The following is a 17,640-nucleotide window of genomic DNA, read 5'->3' on the forward strand; positions in this document are numbered from 1 at the left end:
AAAAGGTTTTGAGGGATATGGGCCAGATAAATGGGTCTGGCTTACTTAGGCAACTTGGTCAGCACAAATGAAATCAGGTCAAAGAGCCTGATTTTATTCTATACATCTTTATGGCTCTATGTCTCTGCAACTGAAACACATCTTTCCCTACCACCCTCCCCCTCCAACACTTTCTGCATTCTGCAGGGGATGCTCCCTACGCGATTCCCCTGTCATTCATCCCTCCCTACTGATCTCCTTCCTAGCACTTATCCTTGCAAGCAGAACAGGTGCTACACCTGTCCCTATACCACCTCCCTCACTACCGTTCAGGGCCCCAAACAGTCCTTCCAGGTGAGGCGTCACTTCACTGAGAGTCTGTTGGGGTCATCTATTGCATCCTGTGCTCCCAGTGTGGCTTCTTGCATATCGGTGCGACCCGACGTAAATTGGGAGACCGCTTCACCAAGCACCCAAGCCCCGTCGCCAGAAAAAGCGGGATCTTCCAGTGGCCATCCCTTTTCATTCCACTTCCCTTCCTCATTCCAACATGTCAGTTCATGACCGCCTCTACTGACGCAATGAGGCCAGGTGCAGGTTGGAGGAACATCACCTTATATTCGGTCTAGGTAGCCTCCAACCTGATGGCATGAACATTGATTTCTCAAACTTCCGGTAATGGCCCCCCTTTCTCTAATCCCCAGCCCCTTTTCCCTCTTTCACCTTATCTCCTTGCCTGCCCACCCCCTTCCTCTGGTGCTTCTCCCCCTTTTTCTTTCGCCCATGGCCTTTTGTCCTCTCCTATTAGATTCTCCCTTCTCCAGCCCTGTATCTCTTTCACCAATCAACTTCCCAGCTCTTTACCATACCTCCTCCCACCCTCCCAGTTTCACCTTTCACCTTGTGGTTCTTCCTCCCCTCCCCCAACCTTCACGCTCTGACTCCTCGTCCTGTAGTATGGCTGAAAGGGGAGGGAACGCTGTGCACCGGTTGGCTGGTAAAGTGTGTGTAAGTGGCTCTGCTGAAATCTATGGAAACATTGGTAAGCAGGGGGACAAAGCCTTCCACCAGTTCTCTGATGTTCAGTGAACTGCCATATAATACAATCAAATTTAGCAGCACCGGCATCTCCAATGGGGTCATTCTGGAACGTTACCCTTACCACAGTATCAAGGTGCAGTCGGGCACCAAGGCACAGATCTCTGTGCAATCAGGAAACAACCTGACAGGCTGTAATGTGCATTTATAAATGTAGACATACGTGTGAATTATGAACTGGAGTAGGCTAGTCCCTTGACTTCATTACGCATTGACCTGATATCTGCATTCCCACCTAACCCCTGATAACTTTTCACTCTGCTTATCAAGAGTCTATTTAGATCTGTCTGAAAAATGTTCGCACACTCTGCTTTCACCACCCTCTGAGCAAGAGAGCTCCAAAGACTGACAGGTCTCTGAGAGAAAAAGTAAGTCATCCCATCTCTGTCTTAGCTGGACAACTCCTTACTTTCAAACAGTAGTTCCTACTTCTAGATTCTCCCACAAGCTCCTCTCCACATCTACTGTGTCAGGAGCCCTCAGTCCTCCCTTGTAAGTAGTATTATTTCTGTGCTTTATATTGTATTAAAATGTAGAAACCCAGAATGATCATCCTATCTACTGTTCATTCCATAATGGACATCAAGGTGTTGAAGTGAATTTGTTCCTGGTCTAGAATGAATGCCAGTAAATGGTTGTTTGTCTCTGTGTGATATCTTTAACACAACCATCCGCCCTGTTTCATAAGGTATTGTATTAGAAGCCCCTGAGGAATGCGCAGAATGATCATGAATGCATTGTCAGTCACCAGCTAGCCCACAGCTGCCAAGCTAAAATGGACTAGTGAATCATGGAAAGAACACATCATGATTTACCTCAAAATCTCACTGTCCAAGGACATGTCAATCTGGGGCATCTTCTGCAGTGTCCGCCTACTGTAACTGCTGGGCCTTGGGACCTCAGTGATGGGCTCCTCAGTCTCATCTACATTATCGCAGGTCGGCTGTCTGGAGCCCAGTGTAGTGACTTCAGTGTTACAGCTGTGGAAACACAAAGAAGAAATACACGCCGCGGTCACTTCATTAGCAACACCGGAACACCTGCTCATTAATGCTAATATCTAACTTACCAATCATGTGGTAGCAACTCAATGCATAAAGTTCAGACCAAACACCAGAACGGGGAAGAAGTGTGATCTAAGTGACTTTGACTGTGGAACGATTGTTGCTGCCGTACGGGCTGGGTGTGAGTATCTCAAAAAATGCTGATCTCCTGAGAATTTAACACACAACAGTCTCCAGAGCAGGAGTTCCCAACCTTTTCTATGCTGTGGACCCCTACCATTAACCAAGGGGTCCATGATCCAGGTTGGGGACCCCTGCAGAGTTTACAGAGAATGGTGTAGGAAACAAAAAACATCCAGTGAGCTGCAGTTCTGTGAGTGAAAATGCCATGTTAATGAGAGGTCAGAGGAGAATTGCCAGACTGATTCAAGCTGACAGGAAGGTGACAGTAACTCAAATAACCAGACATTACAACAGTGGTGTGCAGAAGAGCATCACTGAATGCACAAAACTTGAAGCGGATGGGCGACAGCAGCCGAAGACCATGAACATCCAATTAAAAACAGCAGCTACATCTTCCTTTACCTAATTGATAAGACTACCTGTTACCCAGCAAGGGGATTTGCTGCTACAGGGTCTTTGACCTGACATGTTATCCCTGTTCCTCTGTCCACAGATGCTGCTTGACCTGCTCAGTCTTTCCAGCATTTTCTCTTTTTATTTTGGCTTTCAGTTTCTTTGAGTCAGATAATCTAGGCACACTGGGTTAGGAGACTTACAGCTTAGCATTTACACCTTCTCAACAATCAATGTGAGCGTCTATTGGTTATAAACAGAAGCACTGTGTGTATTAAGGAGTATATTAAATTAAACATAATTTGCTGTTGTAATAGCAACTGGACTGTTGCAATGGAGCCCAAAGCAAACTTGAGGAACAGCCTGTCATCTCAGTCTGGGCATATTGCAGCCTTCTGGATCCAATATTGAATTCTGCAGCCTCATGTAACCCGATCTGTCAGTCTGCATCAGTTGTCCATCTGTGATATCAACAAAGAGGAGTTGAGCATTCTTATTTCACAGTGGCCCCACTTGATGATTTGGGAATCAAGAATATTCCACCAGTGTTCATATTCACTTAGATCAGCTGATTCTTCCACCTGACAACAGTCTAGTACCAGCAAAAGAAATGGTTGTAAAGAACCCATGAAAGCAAACAGAAATAATTACCTAGCGCCCTCAGTCTAATAAAACATCGCTTGAGTTGTACGGGAACACAACCCAACAGTGAGACTGAGCCACAATTGGGAAGGTAAGACAGGCACCAGTGTCACAGGATAGGCTTAAGCGGTGAGATAGAGAGAGGTTTAGGGAGGGAATTCCAGAACACAGGACCACAGTAGCTGAATGCATGGCTGCCAGCCGTGGAGGTGGCGAGTCAGTATGCCAAGAGGTCATTACTTGAACAGCATTAAAAGGTGGTGGAAGTCACAGAGACAGGAAGGAGTGCTTTAAATTCCAGGTACAATGGTGAAATAGAAACCAGTTTCAACCAGCAAGTGAAGGGGTGAGAATTGATTTTCTCCCCCAGACATCCTTGAAGCCCCTCTCTGTCCGTCTCTGATCCCTTCTCTCTCTGTCCTCTCTCTCACCATCTCCGTCCTCTCTCTGTCTCCAACCCTCTCTGTCCATATCTGACCCCTCTCTGTCCCCACCCTCCCTCTGTCTGTCTCTGAACCCTTCTCTCTCTCTGACCCCCCTCTGTCCATCTCTGAAACCCTCTCTCTGTCCGTCTCCGCCCTCCCTGTCTGTTTCTGACCCCTTCTCTGTCCATCTCTGACCCCCTTCCATCTGTCTCTGACCCCCTCTCTGTACGTCACTGACACCCTCTCTGTCCATCTCTGACCCCCCTTTTCTCCCCCTATGCCTCCCTCTGCCCCTCTGTCTGTCTCTACCCTCCTCTCTGTTTCTAACTACTGCATCTACTGCATAACACGATATGTAGATAAGCCTACAAGAGGAGAGGTGTTGGGAAATCAACCTGATCAGGTGTCAGATCTCTCAGTGTGAGAGCATTTTGGAGATAGTGATCACAATTCTATCTCCTTTACCATAGCACTGGAGAGGGATAGGAACAGATAATTTCGGAAAGCGTTTAATTGGGGTAAGGGGAACTATGCGGCTATCAGGCAGGAACTTGGAAGCATAAATTGGAAACAGATGTTCTCAGGGAAACGTACAGAAGAAATGTGGCAAATGTTCAGGGGTGATTTGCATGGAGTTCTGAGTAGGTACGTTCCAATGAGACATGGAAAGGATGGTAAGGTACAAGATTCGTGGTGCACAAAAGCTGTTGTAAATCTAGTCAAGAAGAGAAGAAGAGCTTACGAAAGGTTCCAAAAACTAGGTAATGATATGAATCTAGAAGATTATAAGGCTAGCAGGAAGGAGCTTAAGAATGAAATGAGAAGAGCCAGAAGGGGCCATGAGAAGGCCTTGGCGGAGAGAATTAAGGAAAACCCCAAGGCATTCTACAAGTATGTGAAGAGCAAGAGGATAAGATCTGAGAGAATAGGACCAATCAAGTGTGACAATGGAAAAGTGTTTATGGAACCGGAGGAAATAGCAGAGGTAATTAATGAATACTTTGCTTTAGTACTCACTACGGAAAACGATCTTGGTGATTGTAGGGATGACTTGCAGTGGACTGAAAAGCTCGAGAATGCAGATATTAAGAAAGAGGATGTGCTGGAGCTTTTGGAAAGCATTAAGTTGGATAAGTCACCAGGACCAGATGGGATGTACCCCAGGTTACTGTGGGAAGTGAGGGAGGAGATTGCTGAGCATCTGGCAATGATCTTTGCATCCTCAATGGAGGGTTGTGGATGTTGTTCTCTTATTCAAGAAAGGGAGTAGAGATATCCCAGGAAATCATAGGCCAGTGTGTCTTACTTCAGTGGTTGGTAAGTTGATGGAGAAGATCCTGAGAGGCAGGATTTATGAACATTTGGAGAGGCATAATATGATTAGCAATAGTCAGCATGGCTCTGTCAAAGGCAGGTCGTGCCTTATGAGCCTGATTGAATTTTTTGAAGATGTGACTAAGCACATTGATGACGGTAGAGCAGTAGATGCAGTGTATATGGGTTTTAGCAAGGCATTTGATAGGGTATTCCATGCAAGGCTTATTGAGAAAGTAGGAGGCATGGGATCCAAGGGGACATTGCTTTGTGGATCCAGAAATGGCTTGCCCACAGAAGGCAAAGAGTGGTTGTGGATGGGTCATATTCGGTGACTAGTGGTGTGCTTCAGGGATCTGTTCTGGGACTCCTACTCTTTGTGATTTTTATAAATGACTTGGATGAGGAAGTGGAGGGTGCTGATGACACAAAGGTTGGGTGTGTTGTGGACAGTGTGGAGGGCTGTCAGAGGTTACAACGGGACATTGATAGCATGCAAAACTGAGCTGAGAAGTGGCAGTTGGAGTTCAACCTAGATAAGTGTCAGGTGATCTATTTGGTTAGGTCAAATATGATGGCAGAATATAGTATTAATGGTAAGACTCTTGGCAATGTGGAGGATCAGAGGGATCTTGGGGTCTGAGTCCACAGGGCACTCAAAGCTGCTGCGCAGGTTGACTCCGTGGTTAAGAAGGCATACGGTGCATTGGCCTTCATCAATCATGGGATTGAGTTTAAGAGCCGAGAGGTAATGTTGCAGCTACATAGGACCCTGGTTAGACCCCACTTGGAGTACTGTGCTCAGTTCTGGTCGCGTCACTACAGGAAGGATGTGGAAACCATAAAGTGTGCAGAGAAGATTTACAACAATATTGCCTCGATTGGGGAGCATGCCTTATGAGAACAGGTTGAGTGAACTCAGCCTTTTCTCCTTGGAGTGACGGAGGATGAGAGGTGATTTGATAGAGGTGTACAAAATAATGAGAGGCATTGATCATGTGGATAGTCAGAGGCTTTCCCCCAGGGCTGAATTGGCTAGCACTAGAGGGCATAGTTTTAAGGTGCTTGGAAGTAGGTACAGAGGAGTTGTCAGGAGTAAGTTTGTTTTTTTTTTTTTTTTTTTTACACAGACAGTGATGAGTGTGCGGAGTGAGCTGCCGGCTGCGGCGGTGGAGATGGAAACAATAGGGTCTTTAAAGAGACTCCTGGATGGAGCTTAGAAAAATAGAGGGGTATGGGTAAAGCCTAGGTAGTCCTAAGGTAGGGACATGTTCAGCACAGCTTTGTGGGCCGAAGGGCCTGTATTGTGCTATATGTTTTCTATTTTTTTTTTCTTTCTAAAACATTCATCCACACATTTTGTACAGATGTTTCAAGTGATCGACAAATTGTTTGAAATTCCAATCAGGCCTATCAATGCCCAGCATAAGCTAGCCATGGAAGGAAAGGTCAATTAAACACTGGGCCCTCAATCTGGTCAGTAAGAGTTGCAAACACATTTAACATAGAGGCACAGAGCCCATTTCCATTCCCACAGTATTCTTTGTCCATTGTGACCTGGAGCCAAACTGAACTAGACGCATATCCACTATATTAACTTGGACACTGAACTGGCCATTTCTGCCAGCTGTCATTTTTGTTCAGTTTTATACAGATTAGCCAGCTATGCATGTCTCACAGACTTAAAGGACATAACGCAAAGGAGCTTCATTGTTCATAACAAATAATTAACTGCCCCATTGACTCATTTGGTCTCACCCTTTCAGAGATATTCCCTTACCCCCCCCCACCTCCTTTGCCACCTAAATCCTTCACAGTTCTGATGAAGGGTCCCAACCTAAGATGCTGACCGTTTCTCTCTCTTCAGATGCTGCCTGATTTGCTGAGTGTTTCCAGCAGCATCTCCTTCCTTACCTTGACACACTGCTGTCCCTGGAGAGCATGGAATTAATACTGGCCAGTTTCCGGAAACCTGATGCCGCCGTTCTCCCTCTCTCCATCGTCCTGTTCTGTGTCCAGTCTCTGTCAGAGCTGCAGGATGCTTGGTTTTTCAGTTTGGCATTGTAAAAGCGATGGATACTGTCCTGGTCTGGAACCTTTCCCTGAGTGAAAAGGAAATGTTTCATTACCAAGAAAAGACTCTCTGCTTTACTGAAATACTGCTGATAGAGTTCCTACTCTATTTTTCTTCATGCCTTTACCCTTTTTTCCAAAGTACACTTTGCTGATTAAACTGCTGGTTTCCTAACATGTCCTGGGGAGAGTGCAAAGGTGCAAAGACCAGAATCGTGTCTAATATCACTGACATATGTCATCAAATGTGTTTGCAATACATAATAAAAAAACTAGAGATTACAATAAAAGTATACAAAAAATTAAATTAAATAAGTAGTGTAAGAGGAGTGGGAAAAGTAGTGAGGTGTGTTCATGGATTCATTATACATTCAGAATTCTGATGGCGGAGGGAAGGAGCTGCTCCTGAAACGTTCAGTGTATTTTCAGGCTCCTGTACCTCCTCCTTGGCGGTAGCAATGAGAAGAGGGCATGTCCTGGGTGGTGGTGGGGCCCTTAATGACAGATGCCTCCTTTTTGAGGTAGTGCCTTTTGAAGCTGTCCTCAACACTTGGGAGGCTAGTGCCCATGACAGACTGGTTGAGTTTCCAACTTTCTGAAACCTTTAACTGATCCCGTGCAGTGGCCCCTCCATATCAGATGGTCCTGAAGTCCAAAATCAATTCCTTGGTGTTCCTGACACTGAGTGCAGGACTGTTGTTGCAACACCACTTAGCCAACTAATCATTCTCGCTTCTGTACGTACCCTGGTTACCATCTGAAATTCTGTCAACAATATGGGAGTCATTTGCGAATTTAGAGATGGCATTTGAGCTGTGCCTAGCCACACAGTCGTGGGTGTACAGACAGCAGAGCAGTGACTATAAGACATAGGAGCCAATTTAGGCCATTCAGCCCATTGAGTCTGCTCCGCCATTCCATCATGGCTGATCCTGGATCCCACTCAACCCTGTACACCTGCCTTCTCGCCATATCCCTTGATGCCCTTGAGGTGCGCGAGTGTTGATGGTCAAAGCCAGCATAGAAGGGGTTGAGCTCATCCTGCAGTGAAGCCCTGTTGTCTGTCCAAGGCTGAGGGACAAGATAGGATAGATATACTTGGAAATGCCAAATACTAAAGAGCACAGCCTTAAGCTGAGGGACGAGGCAAGGTGTTTTTTAAAAACAGAGATTGGTAGATACTGCCAGAGTAGGTGATGGAACTAGATTCAATAGCAACAGAGGCATTTGGCCAGGCACATGAACATGAAGAGAACGGAGGGATTACGGATCATGTGCAGGCAGATGGGATTAGTTTATACTGGCATTGTGGTGGGCATGGACATTGTGGGCTGAAGGGCCTGATCCTGTGCCGTACCGTTGAATGCTCTGTGTTTACTTCATCGTTACTTGCTGCTTTTTTTTTTAAAAAGTGGGTATCAGGAAAGTAAGCTCGTGCACTATAGTCCCACTTAGGTCAGCTGGAGCTGGGCAGGATCATGTGAGACTATTGAGGCTGACTTCTGTTATTAATGCAGGATGGAATTAGAGTTACAACACAAAGCTGGAGAACATTACCATTGGCAATATTTTGTTGCATATCAAGGCCAGGGAAATTACAATTCCATTCCATCGATAACGAAGGAACACATTAAGTTCAATGTAACCAGTAGCAATGGGGTCCAAAGCAAGCTCGAGGAACAGCACCTCGACTTCAGCCTGGGCACACTGAGACCTTCGTTATACTTCATTTTCGCCAAACAATTGGTACTAGAACATACAACCATCACAGCGATAATTTGATTCTGCGGTTCACACTCCCTGGATTACAAATATTAAAAATAGTTAAAATTAGTAAATATTAAAAAATTAAATTATAAATCATAAATAGAAAATAGAAAAATGGGAAGTAAGGTAGTGCAAAAAAACCGAGAGGCAGGTCCAGATATTTGGAGGGTACGGCCCAGATCCGGGTCAGGATCCGTTCAGCAGTCTTATCACAGTTGGAAAGGAGCTGTTCCCAAATCTGGACTCAATATTGAATTTTACAACTTCAGATAACTTGATTTCTCTGTCTGTGATGTTGGCTCAGATTGCTTCTTTTGGAGTGGAGGGCATGGCCAGTCTGATTTGCCAGGCAACATTGCTTCAACATTGTGGGCCGAAGGGCCTGTACTGTGTTGTACTGTTCTATGTTCTATGCTTTTCGATTTGCAGTTCCTGCCTTCTTTAGTTGATGTTCTCTGATCACTCCCATTCGCTCATTAACCAGGTAACCTTGTTTACGGCTTATCCCCATGGTCAGCCTTGTTTTAATCTATCAGAGACATCCCTCACCAACACGAGCTTCCCTGTAGTTCATTGTTTGCCTCCTTCCCAGTTCTGACAAAGGGTTTTCAGCCTGGTACATTGCTGTTTCCCGTCCCACAGTTGCAGCCTGTATTTCCAGCATTTTCTGTTTTTACATTAAAAAACAGATGCATCCCTTCTGAGAGAGAGCCCATGGGTTACATATACCGGGTACCTGTTTCAATTCTCTTCTTAGAATGGATCGTTCTATCCTCAGCACGGTGGAGATATCAATGTTATCTTTGGAGATGGTGTTAAGTAATTCAATCAAACCGTCAACCAGTGCTTGAATAAACATCCAGGTGAAGGTCGCGATGTTGACACCTCTTCTGATGAGGTTATCTGGAAAGAGTAAAGATATGAATGTGTGAGAGACCAAGAAATGGTGAGAGTGGAACACAAGCATTTGGATTATTGGGAGATTCACAAGCTCTCTCAAAACTATAATAAACATGAGTATAAAGGGCATATTTCAAAGTGTTCAGGTGACATAAAGCCTGGAAACGTAGCAACACAGGTAGATACATAGTAGGAACATAGACAAACCTACAGCACAATACAGGCCCTTCGGCCCACAAAGCTGTGCCGAACATGTCCGTATCTTAGAAATTACCATAGCCCTCTATTTTTCTAAGCTCCATGTACCTGTCCAGGAGTCTCTTAAAAGACCCTATCGTATCCGCCTCCTCCACCATCGCCGGCAGCCATTCCACACACTCACCACTCTCTGCGTAAAAAACTTACCCCTGACATCTTCTCTGTACCTACTTCCAAGCACCTTAAAACTAGTCCTCTCATGATAGCCATTTCAGCCCAGGGAAAAAGCCTTTGACTATCCACACGATCAATGCCTTTCAACATCTTATACACATCCATCAGGTCACCTCTCATCATCCATCGCTGCAAGGAAAAAATGTCAAGTTCACTGAACCTACTCTCATAAGGCATGCTCCCCAATCCAGGCACCATCCTTGTAAATCTCCTCTGCACTCTTTCTATGGTTTCCACATCCTTCCTGTAGTGAGGCGACCAGAAATGAGCACAGTACTCCAAGTGGAGTCTGACCAGCGTCCTATATAGCTGCAACGTTACCTCTCGGCTCCTAAATTAAATCCCACTGTTGATGAAGGCCAATGCACCATATGCTTTTTAAAACCATTTAAGACACAAGGTGTGAAGTTATGAATATTAGAAAAGAATATGAGCAAAGTCAAACAAATTTTAATGTGCTGAGAAACAGCTGATGCCCCCAGAATAAATCATGGTAAGATGATTGAGCTGTTTATAAACAGCTTTGGGGAGCATTGGTTTTATACATTGGGGTGGGGGGGTGAAAACACAGGGGATTAGGCTAAACCGCTGGTGAGGTTTCAGTCTGGTATTGCATCCAATTCAAGGTATCCTGCTGCAGAGGAGACAATTACCAGAATGCTGCTCTGGATGAGCGACAGGTTTGCAGAGGGATTAGTAAAAGTCGGATTGTTCACTGTGCAACGCAGATATTTTAAAAATCAAAGCTTTGTTTTTTATTCCAATTCTGGGACCAATTACCTTGTACGAAGTCCCCACTGTAGGTGTGCAGGGAGGTTGTGGCAAGTATTCACATCTGGGGAAGGGGATTTGGCAAACCAACTGACCTCAGTTGTTCTACTCACTCTCATTTCTTCCCAACTTCTAAGGTTCTGCGATACGGAAAAGCACCTCAGCAGCATCGTCCTCAGATATCAGATTATAACTGCAACTGACAGAACTATTCAGTTGTGAAGATTGAAACAGTTAGGTATCTGATGATCAATTCCAAGCCAGGCTAAAGCAACCAAGGAGGTGCTGAGGGTGTATGTTTGTTCAGTGTAGTCCCATTAAACAGGTAGTTAGAGTGTGAGTCAGCCCACTCTAGCCCTGTTACATAGGCACTGGAGGTGTGAACCTTTGCATGATTGAAACAAGGTGTTCTCCAAGCTTTTAACCTGTGCTGATGCTAAACTGCCCATCAGGTTGTATAATTTATCTGTATTGCACCTGACTAACAATTGAATTGACTGACCTGGGTGCTGAGAATCCAGTTCCTCTGTGCTCAAGAGATCCAGGTCATCTTCGCTTGAATCAAATCTGCTCACATCTGAAATTCAGAAGGGCATTAACAGCTTCTGACCTCTTGAAATCGTATTTTATATATACATATGTGTGTATGTATATGCATGTATATATACACATATACACACACAGGCATTAATGTGGTCATACCTTTCTTATTTCTCAGTTCCACCCATAACACTCACTGGATGAGCCCTATAAACATCCATGTTTTGCTATCTAGAGAAATCACAATTCACATTGACACCCCTTCCATTATAATCACTCTCCCTCGTATCTCAGACAGTGCTGCTGGTAATTTGCTACTGCAGTTAGATCTGCTGTTCTTCAACAGTCTGTAGCTTCCTGGCAAGGTTTGCCCAGTGCCTCTTCGCTCTGTGTGGCACTGAGCCCCATGGGGCAGTTAGATGCCAGTGAAAAGCGTAGATAGAAATGACCTTCCATCCGTGACTCTTGTCTAAACTTCTTGCTGCCTTAGTAAATGAGCCAGCATAATCAAAGACCCCAGCCATCCTGGACGTACTCTCTTCACCCTCTTCTCATTGGGCAGAAGATACAAAACCATGAAAGAAATGAGAGTGGGTGGAATAACTGAGGTCAGTTAATTTGCCAAATCCTCTTCCCCAAATGTGAACACTGCCACAATCTTACTGCGCACCTATAATGGGAGTTCATCCAAAGTAACTTGTCCCTGAATTGAAATGAGAAATAAACAAAGCTCTTTGATTTTTGAATAGCTGTGCTGCACACGGAACAATCCCAGTTTTACTAATGCCTCTGCAAAATCCATTGCTCCTCAAGGGGATCATTTAAGGACAGCTTCTACCCTGCTGTTATAAGACTATTGAACAGTCTCCCTGTAAGATCTAAACTGTCTTCTTGTAAGATGGACTGTTGACCTCACCTTCCACCTTGTCATGGCCTTGCACCCTATCGTCTGCCTGCACTACACTTTCTCAGTAACTATAGCACTTTATTCTGCATTTTGCTTTTGCTTTTCCCTTGCACTAACTCAAAGTAGAGATGAGGTGAAATGATCTGTATGGATGGCATGCAAAACAAAGTTTGTCACTCTACCTCAGTACATGCAAAATAAGTCCAATCTACTGTTAACTGGAGCAGACAAATAGGAATTTTGGCTACAGATTGCTTGTAAGGTTTGGGGACAATGCAAAGGGGATTGTAACAGGGTAAAGAGATCTGGAATGAAAGACAAATCCATGCACTGAACAGCGTAGTAACACAAACATGGTTTGTATCAGAAAATCACAGAAATGCACCACAGGTCAATCAGCATCTGTAGAGAAGAAGAGAATTAATGCTTCAGGTGAACGATCCTTGATCGGAACTTTTGGAGCATATACGAGGTAATTTTGTGACCCAGATCCACCTACCTGCCTTTTCCCCATAACCTTTAATTCCCCTGGTATGTAAACATCTTTCTAACTGTGTCTTAAATATGCTTAATTAGGTAGCTTCTACTGCAGAGAATTTCACAGATTCATACCCTTTAGGAGAATCAGTTTCTCCTCATCTCTGTCCTACATCTATTCCCCCGAACCTTGAGGTTGTATCCCTTTGCTCTAGTCTCATCAGTAGAAACAACTTTACTGCTTCTATCTCATATATACCTTTCATAATTTTAGATAAGATCCCCTATCATTCCTCTGAATTCTAGTGAGTATAGTCCTAAGTGATTAAATCTCTCCTCATAGGAACCAACCACGTGAACCTCCTCTGCACCGACTGCAAACCAGTATATCTTTCCTGAAGCACGGAGACCATAATTGCACACAGTACTCCAGGTGTGACCTGGAATTATGATATCGTAGCAACTAGTGAGACTTGGCTGCAGGAGGGACAGGACTGGCAGTTCTGTATTCCGGGGTATTGTTGCTTTAGATGCGACAGGGCAGGGGGAATTAAAGGGGGAGGGGTGGTGGTACTAGCCAGGGAAAATGTCACTGCAGTTCAGAATCAGGACAGATTGGAGAACTCATCTGGTGAGGGTAATGGGTGGAACTGAGAAATAAGAAAGGTATGACCATGTTAATGGAGTTATATTACAGCCCACCCAACAGTCTGAGGGATTTAGAGGAACAAATTTGTAGAAAAATCACAGACAGTTGCAAGAAACATGTTGTTATAGCAGGTTATTTTACTTTCCACATATTGGCTGGGACTCCCAAACTGTAAAAGAACTAGAAGGGATAGAGTTTGTCAAATGTGTTCACAAAAACTGCCTTAATCATTACATAGAATTCCCAATGAGAGAGTATGTGATACTTGATATGCTATTAGGGAATGAGACAGGGCAAGAGATAAAAGTTTGTGTAGGGGAACGCTTTGCATCTAGTGATCATAATGCCATTAGTTTCAAAGTAAATATGAAACAGGATAGGTCTGGTTCATGGATTGAGATTCTAAATTGGAGAAAGGCCGATTTTGATGGTGTCAGAAAGCATCTGGCATGTGTGTATTGGGATAGGCTGTTTTCTGACAAAGGTGTACTTGGGAAGTGGGAGGCCTTCAAAAGTGAAATTTTGAGAGTACAAAGCTTGTATCTGCCTGTCAGAATAAAAGGTAAAGATAACAGGTAGGGAACCTTAGCTTTCAAGAGATATTGAGGCTCTGGTTAAGAAAAAAAGGAGGTGCCTAGTAGGTATTGGCAGTAGAAACAAATGAGGTTCTTAAGCAGTACAAGAAATGCAAGAGAAGACTCAAGAAAGAAATCAAGAGGGTTAAAAGAAGGGATGAGGTTACCCTAGCAGACAAGATGAAGGAGAATCCTAAAGGATTCTACAGATAGGTTAAGAGCAAAAGGATTGCAAGGGATAAAATTGGTCCTCTGTTAGATCAGAATGCTAATCCATGCATGGAGCCAAAGGAGATGGGGAAAATCTTAAATGGATTTTCTGCATCTGTATTTACTCAGGAGACGTACATGAAGTCTATAGAAGTGAGGCAAAGCAGCATTGACTTCATGAACCCTGTACAGATAACAGAGGAGGAGTTGTTTGCTGTCTTGAGGCAAATTAGGGTGGAAAATTCCCAGGGCCTGACAAGGTGTTCCGTCAGACTCTTCAGGAGGCAAGCGCAGAAATTGCCATGGCCCTAGCAGAGATATTGAAAACATTCTTAGCAACAGGTGAGGTACTGGAAGATTGGAGGATTGCTGATGTTCTGCTGTTTAAGAAAGGCTCTAAAAATAAACCAGGAAATTATAGGCTGATGAGCCTGACATTGGTAGTGGGAAAGTTATTGTAAGGTATTCTAAGGGATCAGATATATAAGTATTGGGATAGATGTGGACTGATTAGGGATGGTCAGCATGGCTTCATGCCTGGTAGGTCATGTCTAACCAAACTTACAGAATTTTTTGAGGAAGTTACCAGGAAAGTGGATGAAGGCAAGGCAGTGGATGTTGTCTACATGGACTTTAGTAAGGCACTTGACAAGGTCCCACATGGGAGGCTGGTCAAAAAGGTTCTGTCCATCAGCATTCAGGATGAGGTAGTAAATTGGATTAGACATTGACTTTGTGGAAGAAGCCAGAGAGTGGGAGTAGATGGTTGACTCTCTGTCTAGAGGCCTGTGACTAGTGGTGTGCCAAAGGGATCAGTACTGGGTCCTTTGTTTGTTATTGTTGTTGTTCCTTTTCATGTCTTGTGGACGGCATTGGGTGGCATTCTAGTTGTTTCCATAGCATTTTGACTGTTTTATGAGGCCAGGTTGCTAGCTCGATGCTCGACCCAGCATGGGTGGACAGCATGCAAGGAGCCGGCCGGAATTGAAGTCCTGTGCTGATGTCATTACACCACCGGCCAGCATAAGGTCAGTTGTTGTTTGTCATCTATGTCAATGATCTGGATGATAGTGTGGTTAACTGGATCAGCAGATCCGCTGATGGCACAAAGATTGGGAGTGTAGTGGACAGTGACGAAGGCTATCATGGCTTGCAGAGGGATCTGCATCAGCTGGAAAAATGGGCTGAGAAATGGCAGATGGAATTTAATGCAAACAATTGTGTGCGATTTTGCACTTCAGTAGGACCAACCAGGGTAGGTCTTACACAGTGAATGGTTTGGTACTGAGGAGTGCAGTAGAACAAAAGGATCTGGGAATACCAGTCCATAATTCATTGAAAGTGGCATCACAGGTATACAAGGTCTTAAAGAAAGCTTTTGGCACATTGGTCTTCAGAAATCAATGTATTGAGTACAGGAATTGGGATGTTATGTTGAAGTTGAGTAAGACATTGTTAAGGCCTACGTTGGAGTACTGTGTGCAGTTTTAGTCATCTTCCAACAGGAAAGATGTAAATAAGGGTTAGGGACTACAACCAGAGTTCATAGGTTATACTTTATACTTTATTGTTGCCAAACAATTGATACTAGAACATACAATCATCACAGCGATATTTGATTCTGTGCTTCCCGCTCCCTGGAGTACAAATTGATAGTAAATATTAAAAATTTAAATTATAAATCATAAATAGAAAATGGAAAGTAAGGTAGTGCAAAAAAGCCGAGAGGCAGGTCCAGATATTTGGAGGGTACGGCCCAGATCCGGGTCAGGATCCGTTCAGCAGTCTTATCACAGTTGGAAAGAAGCTGTTCCCAAATCTGGCCGTACGAGTCTTCAAGCTCCTGAGCCTTCTCCCGGAGGGAAGAGAGACAAAAAGTTTGTTGGTTGGGTGGGTCGTGCCCTTGATTATCCCGGCAGCACTGCTCTGACAGCGTGCGGTGTAAAGTGAGTCCATGGATGGAAGAATGGTTTGTGTGATGTGCTGGGCTGTGTCCACGATCTTCTGCAGCTTCTTCCTGTCTTGGACAGAACAACTTCCATACCAGGTTGTGATGCACCTTAGAAGAATGTTTTTTTTTTAGGGGACAGGCCAAATTTCCTTAGCTTTCTCAGGAAGTAAAGGCGCTGGTGGGCCTTCTTGGCAGTGGACTCTGCTTGGTTAGACCAAGTCAGGTCATTTGTGATATTGACCCCAAGGAACTTAAAGCTTTTGACCTGTTCCACTTGCGCACCACCGAAGTAAATGGGGTCGTGCGGTCCACTACTCCTTCTGAAGTCAACAACCAATTCCTTCGTCTTGCTGACGTTGAGGGATAGGTTATTGTCTTCGCACTATGTCACCAGGTTCTTGATTTCCTCTCTGTACTCAAACTCATCATTACCCGAGATACGGCCTACAATTGTTGTGTCATCAGCAAACTTATATATTGAGTTCAATGGAAACTTGGCTACACAATCATGGGTGTACAGTGAGTACAGCAGGGGGCTGAGTATACAGCCTTGTGGGGCACCGGTGCTCAGAGTGATTGTAGAAGAGATCTTGTCCCCTACTTTTATAGCCTGGGTCCTGTCTGTGAGGAAGTTGAAAATCCAGCTGCAGATCTGAGTGCTAAGACCCAGGTTCCAGAGCTTAGGAATCAGTTTATTTGGAATGATTGTATTAAAGACAGAGCTGTAGTCAATGAAAAGGAGCCTTACATATGCGTCTTTATTCTCCAGGTGTTCTAAGGAGGAATGTAGGGCCAGAGAGATGGCATCTGCCGTTGACCTGTTGCTCCAGTAGGCGAATTGCAAAGCGTCGAGGTTGACCGGTAGGCTGTGGTTGATGTGTGCCATAACCAATCTCTCGAAGCACTTCATAGCAATTGATGTCAGAGCCACAAGTCGATAGTCATTCAGGCATGCCACTTGCTCTTCTTTGGTACCGGGATTAACGTTGCCTTCTTAAAACACGAGGGGATCTTAGACTGAAGCAAGGAGCAGTTGAAAATGCCAGCAAACACTCCAGCTGGCTTGCTTGCACAGGCCCAGAGAACCCGTCTTGGGACGCCATCTGGGCCCGTCGCCTTCCTGGGATTTATCTTCAGGAAGGCCCTTCTAACGTCCTCCACAGTGACGATGAATCTCGATGCCACCAGGTCCGGTTCATCCGGAGGGAGCAGGACACTCCTCTTCTGTTCGAATCTTGAGTAGAATACGTTAAGTTCATCAGGAATAGAAGCGCCACAGTTATTGATATTCCCAGTCTTTTCTTTGCGCTCAGTGATATCATTTAGACCCTGCCATAGTCTACCGGCATC

The 17,640-nt window shown here is 44.6% G+C and overlaps 1 protein-coding gene across 1 annotated transcript in view; it reads right to left on the minus strand.

Annotated features, from left to right (window-relative positions):
- Nucleotides 1-17,640, minus strand: part of LOC140210488 (piezo-type mechanosensitive ion channel component 2-like) — a 201,261-nt gene that overhangs the window by 59,711 nt on the left and 123,910 nt on the right. The window contains exons 31-34 of the mRNA XM_072279479.1: nucleotides 11,484-11,558; nucleotides 9,615-9,781; nucleotides 6,953-7,140; nucleotides 1,893-2,057 (exon numbers count right to left, since the gene is read on the minus strand). Coding sequence (XP_072135580.1) covers nucleotides 1,893-2,057; nucleotides 6,953-7,140; nucleotides 9,615-9,781; nucleotides 11,484-11,558 — 595 coding nt within the window. The remainder of the gene's footprint in view (nucleotides 1-1,892; nucleotides 2,058-6,952; nucleotides 7,141-9,614; nucleotides 9,782-11,483; nucleotides 11,559-17,640) is intronic.

This window comes from Mobula birostris, chromosome 2 (assembly GCF_030028105.1).
Source record: "Mobula birostris isolate sMobBir1 chromosome 2, sMobBir1.hap1, whole genome shotgun sequence".
In the NCBI taxonomy this organism is placed as follows: domain Eukaryota; kingdom Metazoa; phylum Chordata; class Chondrichthyes; order Myliobatiformes; family Myliobatidae; genus Mobula; species Mobula birostris.